The sequence below is a fragment of the Xenopus laevis genome, chromosome 3L (genome assembly GCF_017654675.1).
Source record: "Xenopus laevis strain J_2021 chromosome 3L, Xenopus_laevis_v10.1, whole genome shotgun sequence".
Lineage (NCBI taxonomy): Eukaryota > Metazoa > Chordata > Amphibia > Anura > Pipidae > Xenopus > Xenopus laevis.
In genome coordinates this window covers 130,242,343-130,257,994 of record NC_054375.1, presented here as the reverse complement: position 1 = coordinate 130,257,994, position 15,652 = coordinate 130,242,343, and the positions used below count along the sequence as shown (strand labels likewise).

At 37.7% G+C, this 15,652-nt stretch overlaps 1 protein-coding gene across 2 annotated transcripts; it reads left to right on the top strand.

Annotated features, from left to right (window-relative positions):
• The first annotated feature begins 397 nt into the window (after positions 1 to 397).
• Positions 398 to 10,841, top strand: LOC108710314 (gastrokine-1). Of its 2 annotated transcripts, none has more exons than XM_041586963.1 (6): positions 398 to 460; positions 1,043 to 1,084; positions 3,097 to 3,234; positions 3,436 to 3,546; positions 5,808 to 5,943; positions 9,754 to 10,841. In XM_041586963.1, exons 1-6 carry the CDS (start codon positions 449 to 451, stop codon positions 9,855 to 9,857), a joined length of 543 nt encoding a protein of 180 aa, XP_041442897.1. In that variant the 5' UTR covers positions 398 to 448; the 3' UTR covers positions 9,858 to 10,841. The 2 variants fall into 2 exon arrangements, with proteins under 2 accessions (XP_041442897.1, XP_041442898.1); XM_041586964.1 differs by lacking the exon at positions 9,754 to 10,841 and adding an exon at positions 6,246 to 6,506 and having other exon boundaries at positions 399 to 460.
• Positions 10,842 to 15,652: the final 4,811 nt, after the last annotated feature.

The window sequence follows — 15,652 nt, the reverse complement described above, 5'->3', positions numbered from 1 at the left end:
GCATTTTGGCAAATACCTGTATATAGTTTTGTAGAAGACATTAAGTAATGGCAATCTCTGAATTATCTGAGGTCACTGATGTTTGTTGGTGGTCAGAAATTATATAAGCAGGAGGCCATCAAAGTACAAGAAGCATTCACAAGGACCAAATCTGGGAGTTGACCTCAGACATCTACAGAAAAAAGAAAGGCTCACCCATTTCTTTAGCAGCTTTAACACTTGAATTTGTTTTATATGAAACCAAATAAGATAGCCGTATCACTGTTTGTTTAGGATTGACTATATTTAAGTTATTTTAGCTAAGGTACCACAGATAACATTATCATTCCATGAGTCAGAAGAATGGACCTTCTCCAAAATAGGCAGGTTCCTATTTTCGCAGGTTCCTATATATTCGCCAAAGATTTCTCTCAATCTTCTGTTCCTAGAGATCTCTTCTCCTGGCAGAATGAAAGCTTTAGTAAGTAAATGGCTTTTAATATACATTCTATATCCTTGTTTTATATCATAAGGGGTATTCCTTAATGTCACATAACTGTAGATGAAGCCAGCTTACTAACTATTGTATACTAATAAATACTTGTGAAAAACCTTGCCGGCAAAGTTCTAACAATAATTCAACATCATGCCAGACATAGGTCACTTTTAAAATGTTACCGTTTTTTCTATTATTCTAATGAGAAAACCATAATAAATTTTAATTTGTATAAACCCCAATGCAAAAATGTGGATGCAGGAGATGCAAAATTATCTTTTGTGAACTAACTTTATTTGATCTTAATTGTTTACAAAAGATTAGCAGAAAATAATAGCAAAATGTTTAACAATTATGCTGCCTTTTGTACAAGACAAATGTCTACAAACATTTATTGAGGCTTTGCATATATTGAAATATGTTTTTGCAGCTTGTATCAATCAAATGTATTGACCTTTATATATTTAAATAAAGAGCCCTGCAGAGTTTGTAATAATTCTACACTTTTTTTAAAAAAACTTGCTTCTCCAAAAAGAAGGAACCCAATATTTTTATTTTTTATTGCAGATTCTGATCACGTCTCTTCTTGCTGTAGCCTTTGCTACTGATGTAAGTACATGGCTCCATTATACTTATGTATAGGCATATATAATTGACATAAAAATGATACCGAAACTACTAGGAAAATGGAGTCATGGTGGACATGCCTCAGATCTTAAGGAGTGATAAGCAGGAATCCATATAGGTGTATGCACACGCTGGAACACATGACCAAGGTTGCTATCAATATGTTCTTGTAATAAAGTTTGCTTTTCATCTACTGACCTGCAGGGACAAACGGCAGCAGCCCCAATTCCACCCCCCCACTCTGCACTTAAAACTGTAGCAAAGGAGGGGCCACATCACTAGTGTAATGAGCTCTATAGCGCCTCTGCAGTAGTGAAACCAAATCTCTGTTTTTAAAAACGGAAATCCAGCTCTTAAAGTTACCAGAGGTGGCTTTTTGCCCTCCTGGTAACTGTTCACTCACTGCCAGGGCCGCCATCAGAAATCTCAGGGCCCCATACGACAAAATTTCCTGGGCCCCCTGGGCTGCGCCCACCACAAGCCACACCTACAGGTCCGCCCTCCCCACCCCACAGCTCCATCCCCCACCACACAAGTAAAAAAAAACCACAGTGGTGGCTAGGGTTCCCACATGTTAATAAAAAAAAAAAAAATATTGGTGGTCAGGGCCCCCCATAAAAAACATTTGTGGTCAGGGCCCCCCTTTAAAAAAAAAACATTTGTGGTTATGACCCCCCCATAAAAAAACATTCTTGGTTAGGGCCCCCCATTTAAAAAAAACATTTGTGGTTAGGGCCCCCCATAAAAAAAAATTGTGGTCAGGGCCCCCCATAAAAAACCATTTGTTGTCAGGGTCCCCCATTAAAAAATATTGGTGACTAGGACTCCACATGGGAAAAAAAAATTGGTGGCCAAGGCCCCTCCCCCACGTTATAGGAAAATTGGTGGCCAGGACCCCCCTTAAATGGATGGACAGAAGATACCACCCCCTGTGCTCCCACCCTGCCTTCCCGAAGTCGCAGCTCTCAGAAAGCAGGGGGGCCCGGCTAATCAAGTAAGTACGGCGTGGCCGGGCCCCCTTTACCCTCGGGCCCCCTACAATACTCCCCCCTGTCCCGCCTGATAGTGGCCCTGCTCACTGCTACCTGAGGCAAGATGCTCGTGTGTTCCTATGAATGGCTTCAATATATGAATTCCTTCTCAAAAAACTTAGAACCAAGATTACACAAGCATATACAGCTATGGAATACTTTATCTGGAAACCCGTTATCCAGAAAGCTCAGAATTACGGAAAGGCTTTCTCCCGTAGACTCCATTTTATCCAAATAATAAAATCCAAGTAATAATAAAATAGTACCTTGTACCTAATCCCAACTAAGATATAATTAATTCTCATTGGAAGCAAAATTACCCTATTGGGTTTATTTAATGTTTAAATAATTTTCTAAAAAGACTCAAGGTATGAAGATCCATTATCCAGAAAACCCCAGGTCCCGAATATTTTGGGTAACAGGTCCCATAAATGTACCTGCATGTGATATATTTCACCTTATTTACACATGCAATTTTTAGAACAAATTCCAGGATCAACTCGAGCAGCACTCCAAAATCAACATAAAATATGGCAAAGATAAAGCAAAATAGACAAAATATCCCCAGATATCAGTCACATTTGTCACCTTTGTCAAGGATGTGCTCCTACTAAAAAGATCACAATATACCTGCTAAGGATCACAAATGGCCCTAGACTACACATGTTCTTTATAAGGGCAATGGCACACTAGGAATTAATCGCTAGCAATAAATCTTTGCTTCTGCAGACAACTAATCTCCAGTAAAAGCTTTCCCATAGGCAATAATGTGAATCCCTGGTGGTAAAACCCGTGTCACTTCAGTCTCCCAAAATCCCTTGAAGTTTCCCCTTGTAGCAACTCCTGGAGATTTCAGGAGATTAGTCACCCACAGAAGCAGAGATTTATCGCTGGCAATTGATTCAAGCAGAAAATGTGGAGTGTATGAGTAAGTAAGTACTAAATGGCACATGTTTATTTCAGAATATTGACATTAAGAACGAGAAAAACGTCAACACGGATGTCCATCAGACAGTCAACATAGATAACCATGATAATGTTGCTAACGTGAATCAGTATAATGGTTGGGACTCATGGAACACCATGTGGGACTACAACAGAGTAAGTATCTCCTTCTCCACCAATTCCAGCTTGGTGTACTGAAGCAAAGTCAGGATAGGTGCAGAGAAGTTATGGTTAAACTGGATAACAGAGTTCTGGTAGCTAAGAGTTCTACAGTCCATGTTGCCATACGTTATGAATAGGCTGCTGCATTTACACTAAGGAAGCAACTAAACATCTGGGCTTTTTGATGTGTTCCAGGGTGTCTTTGCTGTCCGCCTTTTGTCCAAGAAAGCTTGTGTAGTTAGCAGGATAAACAGAAATGTGGTCCCCAGCTTGGAACATCTCAACAAAGCCAGCCAGGAGAAACAGGTAATGACAACACGTCTTTTGGAGTATTTTCCAGTAAAACTGATCATGATATTGATCAAACACTTGCTAACAACGACAGCCTTTGCTTGCAGATAATATAAAGATAACATAAAGCTATATTTAATAAAGATAAATATAGCTTTATTAAAAAAAACAATACTGAATATTTCCAAGAATTTAATGAAGGAAAAGGATTGTTCAGATAAGAACTGTTCTGCCGTCTTTAACTTATGAAGGAAGAGTTTGGAAAAGGCTTAAGATTCCTCCCAATGAGGATGATTATAGACCTCTGCTGTACTAATTGTATTAACTTACCAGATTCCCACTGATGTGCTTGTTTATTCCACAAATAAAATAACTGTATTGGATGCAAAGGATACTTGCTGGCTAAATAAAATGATGAGAAATGTATATTTTCTGTAATGCCCGTTATTAAACACATAGCATATTATAGGATTTCCAAACTATGAAGCTATAATAAAGCTACGTATATTGCATGAATCTGCATTAATAATCAATGTCAAGATTGCTTCAGGACTATGCAAGTGTATGCATTATGAGATCATAATATCCTTTATATTCCAAATCATTATGCAACATGAAAGCTGTTACTGGCAGGTGCAGCTGATGACTCCGATTTAGATTACAGATCCTAAGCCTTGTGTGACACTGGTTGATCCTAACAAATGACCATTGCTCATTGCCTAGAACTAAAATTCACTGGCTTGCTGTATTCCACAATAAACATATTGATGTGGCTGTCCATTACTATGACTGCCATGCTGCATATACAGACTGTACTAAACTGGGACAGTATTTAGTGGAAACTTTATACAGGTTATCGAGAAACCTGATGCAAAAATCTCAATTACAGGAAGGTCATTTCCTACAGACTCCATTTTAATCGAATGTAATAATAAAACAGCAGCTTGTACTTGATTCTAAGTAAAGTATCATTAATCCTTATTAATGTTTAAAATATTTTTTAGCACACTTAAGGCATGATAATCCAAAGAGCCTTATCAGGAAAACACAGGTCCCGAGCATTCTGGATAACAGGTTGCATAGCCTTATTCACCTCCTTTTTCTTTTTTGGTTCTCTATGAGACCCATTTATCAAAGTCCGAATTTATCTCAATATTATCTTAAAAAAACTCTGACCAAATCTGTACGGGTTTTTTCTCTGTATTTCTCAATACACTTTCCTGAAAATTTTGTTTGCTGGAAACATATAAAAATTTCCACCCGATTTCCAACTCAGATTGTTTCAGATTTTTACCCGAAAACCCTGAAGTTGGGACTTCTCCCATTGACTTATATGCAACCTCGGCAGGTCTGAGATGCCGGATTTTTGAAATTGGACTTTTTCCATCCTCAGGGGATAATAAATTCTGAAAAATTTGTGTTTTTTTAAAATTCCAATTTTATACTGAAAAAAACACAAATTTTTCAGATTTTCTGCATTCGGAGTTTAGTAAACAACCCTCTATGTGTAAGTCTCTTTGTCACTGGGTAGTTAGAATTAACTACCCAGTGACCTACAATTTCTGCTCCTAAGTATATTGTGGTTAGAATTTCCCTTGCTACACAGCTGCATTGAGGTTTGACTGGCTGGATTCCCCCATCTGTTAGAGTTTGCGATCTTTGTAATAATAGGCACTGCCAAGCTAATGTACCGTAATAAAAAAAATGCACATTTTGCTACTGGTCTAGTAACCCATGACAACCAGTCAGCAGATAGCCTTTACTGGTCAGCTGTTTCTAAACAAACATCTGCTAGGATGCTGTGGATTATTAAACCTGGACAAATGTTGCACCTGTTATTATCTTATCATGGGTGTGTAGCCTAGTTGTTCTACCACTTGGGAAAAAAACACCATATTACTAGGCTTGCAATACATCATGTACGTACTCATAACAACAGTCTGAAGTGAAATGTGAAAAAGCGGCTATTTAAGGCACGTCAACTAATATTGAGCAAATACTAACTCTTGATAACCCCTTGGCAAATAATATTACTTGTAAATAAAAACAATACAGTTGGAAAACTAAAGCAGTTGCTGAATCTGAGAAATGCTTCTAATCTGGGCAGCTTTCAACCCTAAGAAAAAGTCATAAATGGAAAAACAAATGTGATACAAACAAGACCATAGTGCCTTATATAAAAATAATCTTATACAAATGTACCCTTTTTGATTTTATGTAATAGTGCCAAGCAGTGTAATGAAACCAAATATTAAACATGCCCAATGTCCTTTCAGAAAGCCAATGCTCCTCCTCCTCCCTCCATGACTTACACGGTGACAAAGAACCGAGTAAGGAACGTGGCACAGTTTGGCAAACACATAGCCGCTCTGTGCAACAACATCCCTACTTATCACGCCACAGAGGTGCAAGGTGAGTGTTCTGCATACTGTATATATTTGTTCCATTTTCAATATACTGGTTTTTGTTAACCTGATAATCTAGACACTATCAGTTTGCCTTAGACCAAGACTAGCCTTAATCTTTCCCATATCTCCATTCCACGTCCTCACCATCTACGTTCTTTTTCTACCTGTGCAACGTTTTTGTTGTGCAAAGGCATCAGAGTCCTATGTTTTTCCATTTTCTTCACTCAATCTGCAAGAAATAACATTAAATAATATTAAAACCTGTTATATGTAGGTGTTACTCTAAATCTCCTCTTGGTCTCTCAGGTGCTGCTCTGTTTTCATCCCAGCAAGGGTGTAGTTCTATCAGCATTCTGCGAATTCTGGGCATCTCGCTGTGTGGGAACATTGGATGTTAAAGCTTCTGTCACTAAACAATGAATGTGCCTGGCTGGAGTGATTTTCATCTTCCTCATCTTCTTCTAATCTCTGACACCTGTCCTTTGCATAACCACTGGTCAAAAAGTCTGTATCTTCATGAAAAACAAAGAAAACCCAAAGATTTTCAATAAAATGCTCAAAGAAAAAGAAAGCTTCATTGCTTATTTTATTACATATTTTTACACATTTAATAATATTTAACTTCTGATTTGTCAAAACAGGTTTGTGTAGGGGTTTAAGACTCTCCCATTGTCCAACATCTTTTGATTCATACTCTTATGCATAAGGAGACTAGAGAAGGGCATAAAAGCCTAGTGGTATTTCTGAATAGCCTACAGCCAACATGGAGCCTGGCAGCCAATATAATGGTTTCCCATGTGCAAAGCTATGTCTACTCAATAATTATTTGGTTCTTGGGGCTATTTTATCTTTATTTTAGTATTGTGTGAATGCAGCACACACTGAGCTAATGTTTGGAGACATATGTGTTGAGAGCACATGTACTTTTATACACAAACTAACCTACAAGTGTAGAAGAAGGCCTTCCATCGATAGAAAGGCTTATGCAACATTCAGGAGGTAATAAAGTAGAGGCAAGGGAGATGCAACAATATGTAGTAGAAAATTCCATTTGCCAAAAACGGCAATGTAATAAAAGCCGCAAAGCTTGCACAGGTTCTATTAGCCTATACCTACCAATCAGCAGGTAGCATTTACTGTTTTCTTGGTTGGAAGAAAATATCTAATTGGTTGCTATATGTTATTAGGTCTGAGCAAATGTTTCGGCTTTTATAACAGACTAAATTCGGGAGATTCAGAAGTTTCCCAAGTCATAATAGCCATTGCTCCTTGCACATTTTCATACAGTCTATTTCTTCTGATTGTCTAATGCAGTGCTGGTCTGTGACATGAAAGTCTGTCTGTTGTGACTGCTTCCCTTGTGTAAGCTTTAAAAGGTATCAGTACTGAGATCAACTGGCCCCTGCATTGTTTACACCTCAAATTCAAACAGTTACTCCTGTATTGTTCACACCTTTAATCTCCCCGTATTGTTCATATCTGTAACACCTCTATTGTTCACACCCCTAAAGCTCTGTACTGTACTGTACTGTACTGTAGCACAGTATTGACTGTTCATTTTAGAGTGGGCCTGATAGGTTTCCCTGTCTCCTGCTGTAGTCTGCCTTCCACATGCTCCCTGTGTGTGCCATATTCTGCCTGCTCTATGCTCCTTGTGTGTCCCATACTCTGCCTGCCCTATGATCCCTGTGTGTGCCATACTCTGCCTGCCTTATGCTCCTTGTGTGTCCCATACTCTGCCTGCCCTATGCTCCCTGTGTGTATCTGTGGGATTTGACTCTGATGGGGGTTTGTTAGCATTTGGAAATACTTGTCATGGGTCCCCAAGGTGTTTAATCATGTGCTGGGGGTTTCTGTGTTAACCACAGGGGAGGATGAAGCACATGGATTTAAGGGTATGTCTTGACATGACTTAAAGGAAAACTATAACCCCAAAATGAACACTTAAGCAACAGATAGCTTATATCATATTAAGTGACATATTAAAAAATCTTAGCAAACTGGAATATATATTTAAGTAAATATTGCCCTTTTACATCTCTTGCCTTGAACCACCATTTCGTGACTGTATCTGTGCTGCCTCAGAGATCACCTGACCAGAAATACTACAACTCTAACTATAATAGGAAGAAGTGATGAAGCAAAAGACACAACTCTTTTCTGTCTGTTAATTGGCTCATGTGACCGAAGAAGTAAAGTTTGTTTGGTTTGTTTGTGTGCACAGTGAATCGTACGATTCCAGGGGGCGGCCCTTATTTTTAAAAAGGGCAATTTTCTATTTCTGATTACACAATGGCACATACTACTAGAAAAGTATATTATTCTGAAAATGGTTTATTTACATGAAGAAGGGTTTTACATATGAGCTGTGTTATGCAATATCTTTTTATAGAGACCTACATTGTTTGGGGGGTATAGTTTTCCTTTAATAAACTTGTTTCTCATATGAGTGATGAGTGGTATCCCTGCTGTGACCACCAACCATTTGGTTTTTTGGTGTGCTACCACCATTCATGTGGACATGGTCTTAAAAGTTCTTGTAGTACATGTGTTTCCATTATCGGCCCTCGGAACCACAGAAGTTGGACAGCACTGGTCTAAATATTTAAACTTTAAAATAAAGTGCGATGTAGCTTTGAAGTCTATCAACTGTATATGATCTATTTGATTTATCTGTCCCTATACCACATAACAATGTACCCCAACAATGTTAATTAATGTTATATAAGGCCCAGGTCTAGAAACCAATCAGATTTTTACTTTCATATCATAAACTTGCCAATGTTGCTGGCTGATTGGATAATAACAGCTAGTAGACCTACAGCAATCTATGCACCTGCAATTTAAGGGCTTTATTTATTAAAATTTGAGTGTGCAGGTAAAAATTTGAGCACATGAAAAAAAAAAAACTAAGACAAAACGCAAGCGATTTTTCTTTTACTTTTTTTTGAGTAGTACCTTATTTTATAAAAAATGAGATAAATTATACCCGGTTACGTTTAGGGGCATTTTTATCAAGAATTGAATTTCGAATTGAAAAAACTTCGAAATTCAAATTCAAAAAGACCAACCGAAATTAAGTCAAAGTTTTTTTTGGGTTTAATATGTACGTTTTTGATCAAATGGGTCCATAATTGGCCAAATTCAAATCGTTTGAATCAAAGGAATAGCGCATTGGATCAAATTCGATTCGAACATTTTTCCCCCAAAAAAACCCATAATCTCACTCACTAGTTAGAATCACAATGTTGAATGTTTTAATTAAATGGGAAAATATAGTGAATAAAGTACCCCCTCTTGTAAATTATAAGGATATTACAGAGGAGCTCCATGACCATATAAAAACACGAGACCGAAGGCTGAGTTTTTTTTTATACAGGTCATGGAACTCCGAGGTAACTTCTAATATCCTAATATTTTGCAAAAGGGGGTACTTTATTTATTATAATACATAGGTTTTAGTGAGTCGTGTGACAGAAATGACATCACTACTCACCGTTTGATGATGACATCAGAACTCACTGTTTATAAGGATATAATTTACAAGATATTCATGGCTTTTGTGTATTATAAATCAATAAAGTTATTATATAATAATTCCCGTTGACTTCTATACAACCTTTTACTTGTACATTTTATTTGGTGACATTTTGCAGTTTATTTCTTTGACAAAACCCAACTTTTCAAGGTTTCAGAAAATACTTGTGCATTTTATTTCCATGTCTGCATTTTCTTGAATTGAGTAAAAAAAAAAAAAAATTAGTAAATCCAGTTTTATATCTCAAAACTGTACTTTCATTATATTTTCTCTTAGATCCAAGCTTGTATGAGACAGACTGCATAAAGAATTCCATTATAAACATTATGGGTATTGTCATCTGTGGGTTAACCCCCAATTGCCAGAAACTGCAGCTGTAGCTCTTCATTCCATTTCAGGTTGCAGCGAGGCTTGTTTTTTCTTGTTTTTGTTTTTTCTTGTTTTTGTAAATGCATTCACAATAAAGGGGCTTTTTAACTCATCAGTAATATGGTTTAAATACAATAAAAGATGTATACGGTTTCTTTGCCATGTAAATCAAGGCTGAAAACATGCGCGAGAGGGGCTGAGTTGCAACGGAAATCATCTGGTTAAACCTAGTAGACTAAGGCTCAAATTTATTCATTTATAATTTGTGATTTTTAGTTTTATTTGAGCAAATCACAGCAAAATCTCAAATGCATTTCCTATTGTGATCTCCATATATGTTTTTTTTTTTTTAAAAAAAATAAGCCTTATTAAAAAAAAAATGAAATTTCTCCACTATTCAAATTCATAGCAAAATTCGCTGGAAAATTAGTAAATTTGCCCATAAGCTAGAAAATGAAACAATTTTCCTGAAAACTTGGTTGAGATTCACCTGGTTCCTTAGTAAATAAACACAAACTTGCAGAAGGAAAATTGTAATTGTAAGACCTACTCCTAAGAAAATAAATATTCTGTTCAAATATATTCACAATGATACTATGCTAGTCACCTTATAGTACTTGAAATATTACAATTTGTTCAAGTTCTACTCTACATTACACTTCTGCATTTTCCTTTAGATATGAGCATTGTGCAAACTGAAATCATTTTGTTTAAACTCAAATTCCAGTTTAAAGGAAAAAATCTGCTGACATCTTGTGGCACAACGCTGAAGTTAAAGCTGTCTTTTCAGGCAAGCTCCAACAGGGAAACATAATATTCTGTCAAAATCCAGTTGGTTCATGTTTCCTGACATTTTGGGTTTGGCGTTGGACACAAATGAAGTATTTGAGACAAAAATTGTTTTAGGACGATTGCTTTATCTTCTTGTCTATAAATGGCATGTGTTGTGTTCTCTAAACAAACATTTTACTGTATTAAAGAACCAAAATATAAAATGACTCATTTTATTTCATAGATATTTGTGTCCTATAAATGTAAAAATCTTTTCTATGAAGGAAAATTCCTGGATTTTATTGCAGCAAGTTTGTTATCAGTTCTGCTGGGTGCAGCCATCTTTTATCTGTTGCCTAGTCAAGCCCCACCCCCTCTATTGTGTTCAATGGAACTTTAGCCAATAAATACTCGTGACATATCCCCTAGCAGTCAGAAAACTTGATGTTTTCAAACAACATGTATATGAAGTATAAAAATAGCCCATATTGCTCATAACAAGTCAATCTAAAATATGTAAAAGGAGAAGGAAAGTCCTGCTATACTTGGGGGATAGGCACCCCCAAGTGATCACATTTACTTATCTGACACCCCGGGCCGGTGCTCCTATTAGCAGAAAACTGCACCGGCCCGGGATTCTTCTCGGATCGATCGTCTTCTGGCTAGCCCCATGATCGTCTAATGTCTAGCCCCATGTCAGATTTCAAAATTGAATATAAAAAAATCTGTTTGCTCTTTTGAGAAATTGATTTTAGTGCAAAATTCTGCTGGAGCAGCACTATTAACTGATGTGTTTTGGAAAAAATATATTTTTCCATGACAGTATCCCTTAAAGGAAAAAGCTGGCTGTTTCGTTCTACTGCGCATGTGTCTACTCCAGGAAATTTGAAGAAAGAAGAAGCAGGAAAATGATCGCTCGCCGCTGGAAGAATCCTGGGCCTGTGCAGTTTTCTCCTGATAGGAGCAGCAGTCCGGGGTGTCTGATAACCCAGCCACCCCCAAGTAAAAAAGACGCTCCTTTTCCTTTAAAAGTGCAGGAGAGATCGGCATTGTTATGTTTTGGGTAGCCGAGGATGAGTAGAGTATAACAGTGCTTTATTAGCAGATTCATGCAGGCATTACACAACAGTAAGATTTCACTTTTAAGCTGACAGGAAGTATGTCTTGAGCACAGTGACATCTACAGGCCATTTTTATAAACACCACATATTCCCCCAATAGTAGGAAAGCATTTGGGCACATGTAATAAACAACAACAATGCATCTTAAAGCAATAATATACATTATTCACATAGTCCTTGGTCCATGCAGGTAGTTTTCTGATTCTCTCAGTACGCCTTATAGGTTCACTTTCTTCAGGCCTATTGCAGTTGACATCAGGAGTAGGGAAATGTCCTTCATCAAATGGAGCTTCTCCAAAGTCATATCTTGCTCTACCAGTTTCTTTAGTTCCTGTGAGACAGTCTCCCTTATAGAGTAGGGCAATCTGGAGTACTGGTTTTACATCTGGTCTCAACTTAACTTTGTGTACAAAGGTCTTTGCACAGCCCAGTGAAGTGTTGCTTTGTGGTGAAATTTTAGACACTGGCTGTGTGGCAGGCACTGATGCTGTAGTAATGAGACCATCAACTAATTGTAGGCTTAATGCAGCAAAGAGATCCCATCCTTGTCGCCATTTGTTATGTTTTGGGTAGTCGTGGATGAATAGAGTATAACAGTGCTTCATTAGCAGAGTCATGCAGCCATTACACAACAGTAACTTTCACTTTTAAGCTGACAGGAAGTATGCACAATATAAGTCTGAGAACAGTGACCTCTACAGGCCATTTGTATAAACACCACAGGCATCATAAAGCAGATTCAGTAAAACTGTGAAAACAATTCTCAAGCGAACAATATATTTAGCTCCCATTTTTTTCCTGCAAGGGAAAAGATTGAAGAAAGTATGTTTTCTCGCAATTGAACATTTTGGGAATCTTTAACCAGCAAGAAAAGCTTTTGAAATCAATATTGTAATAGAATTCTACGAAACATTGCAGTCTAACACTGTAGGTGAAAAGGGTATTTGCCATTTCATAATAGGCAATTTTTAGGTGAAAAAGGCAAATTTTAAAATGCTTTAGGAGTGAAAAAAAATTCAACCTGAATTTAAAAGGGGATGTAATCACACAAAAATATTATTTATCAATTAACTATAATACAGTGGTTCTAATCCTATGTGCTGAGACCCAAATATGGAGCCTTTAAAGGGACAGTAGCCTAGGAAATTAATTGATGTAAACATACTGAGCACTTTTTCAATTTACATCTATTGCCTTTATTTAGTGATTTTATTTATTTTCATTTATTTTCTTTTTATTTATTGTGTTTATTTAGTGGTCTGAGAAATAAGCAAAGAGGCAATGAGAGCTGTTGAGCCAAAAGGCTGATAGTAGTAGTCTAAACTGCCTAAACCATTGAAAATAGAAAATAAATGTACATTGTGAAATTGCAGAATGCAATGCAGAGGACCACTGTAAGTGTCAATCAAGTAATTTTTTAAGGTTACCTGTAGGGTACTTTGGGGTCCATTTACTAAAGTGCGGTAAATCTGACTTTAAGTTTCCGCATGTTATCGCTGAGAATATTTTTACGCCAGAATAGTCGCAGCGACTAAGTTTACTAAACAGCGATGCGCTCAGAAGTCATTGCGATCACTTGCGGTAACTATGTTAAAGAACCAGCTTATGTTAGCGGTAATTTTAGTGACTTGCGAATTTTCTGGCGACAAATTACGTTTTTGCGAATATTATTTATATATGCTATAAAATAGTCTTGTTTTATGGCGGTTATTATGGCATTTTTTACTGTGACATTTATGGCCAGAAATGCATCTTCAAAACTTATAAACTTTATTGACTGATGATTGTACCATCCAACAACATTACCAGAGTAACACCAATCAAACATGTATTCATCATATAAACCCTTCTGCCAATAGAATCATAGGAACAAGAAATGATACCAGTCAATCTCTTTGCTTCATAGAAATGCACAGTTTAATGTAGCCAATCACAATGAAACCAAAAAAGTGTAGAGGCTGACGAATCCTTGGACTGTGAAAAAGTATTATGGGATATTTCCTGCCCCTTGAGAACTTTCTGGCGAAAAAAATACTTCTACTTCACTACATGCGTGGCGGTAAAATTTTGCCAATATTCTGGCGTTAATTTTGTCTTTAGCACATTTTGCTGTTTAGTAAACTGGCCGTCAATGTGCACGTAGCATTATTTTCAGCGAATGCGATAACTGGCGAACAATTATTCTTGCGCAAGAAAATTCATATAAATCATAATTTATATTTACCGCAGGTTAGTAAACTGGCGATAACATATTTGGCGAAAATTCTGTCTATATATTGTGCGAATATTTGTAACGCACTTTAGTAAACGAACCCCTTTGTCCCTTTAAAAGCTTTCTTGGGCATCCATATCCCGACCCATACGATAGGAATAAGTCATGTGTGGGTTGACCATTGCGTGTCCTTTTTCTCTATAATAATAAAATAGTGCCTTGTACTTGATCAATCTAAGATATAATTAATCCTTATTGGAGACAAAACCAGCCTAAATACCTCTGTAGCTGTCAGGAGTGCCCAATGGTGCTTCTGTCTCCATCTGTGCCACTTACAAGATGGCAGTGCCCATAGCCACATGGGTAGTGGCGCCAATGCCTTGTCGCTGGTGCAATGATGTCGCGTCCGGCGCGAAAATTCTAAATAAAGAGATGCTGAGGTCATGGGTTCAATGCCCGATTATAGGATTTGTTTGATGCATTCCTGGGTATTCCTAAATTCTTTGTATCCTGATTCCTGAACTTTTGACCTTGCCTGAACTCTGGACTTTGATTCTTTGCTGCCAACCTATTGAACTTTTGCCAGTATCCTGATAATGTTTATTCTTGATCCCTTGGTTACCACAAACTTTAACTTAGTCCTGAAGCTTCCTCCTTGGTTCGGACTTCTCCGTTACGAGCCGATGGGCCCCTGACATTATAATTGGGCAGGAAGGCACAGGAACAGCCCTTGCAGACGCTTGTGGCCTGAGCATGATATGGCCTTCCTAGTACTGTGGCAGCGCCCCTAGCTAGGCTGTCCCAGCTCTTGCCCTTTTCACTTGATTCTACCTTGCCCTGCCTTAGCTTGAACTGTTCCTCCTTACTTTACCTTGTTCTGTTCCTGCCTTGTCTTTCCCTCCAGGTTCTACTCCAGTCTTACCTTTAACCTTGACTTAACCTACTGCCTTAACCTTGACCTTGCCTTGCCTGTTCCTGCCCTTTTGCTGTCCGTGTCCCGTGGGTTCAGACAGCTCTTGCCTAAAGTCCAAGGAAACTATAGCACACTGGTCCAGTTTTTTAATGCAAAAACAAGTGCTTTATTGGCTCAAAGTAGACCTCAAAGTTTTGGCAACGTTTCGGGCCACACTGGGCCCTTTATCAAGCTCTTGCCTAAAGGACTCATCTTCCTCCTGCTGCCTCCACAGCATTCCCTACCTAATCCTTGAAAGTAGCTAACTGTAAAGCAATAACCCTTCAGCTATGTAGAAGCCATGCCATGTCTTTACTCTTAATGATCAGATTATTTCTCCAATATAGGCTGCAGTAGAAAGAATGGCAAAATGCCTTGAAATAATTTAAAGTTGGCCTTCCAAAGTTCTAATAGACACCTGCACTCAGATTCATTCAGCTAGAGCTCATAATGAATCAGGTCAGCCATATCAGTGATTCCAGCCCAGACTGTCAATATGCTACAGTTGATAATAGTGGATATCTATGTGCTTATCTTTTTGACTTCTGGAATAGACTCTAAAGTAAAGATGCTTTAACAGGGAGGAGAGAATAAGATAAGCTATACAAAAGTACACCAACAAACAGGCATAGGCACATATTGGTTAACAAAAACATACGTTCTATTGAGTATATAGTGAGTTCTAGTCTGTAGAACTGCCCCACACTTGGAGTAGTGACTGGGGGGGTTGCAGACTTAAAGGACATATAA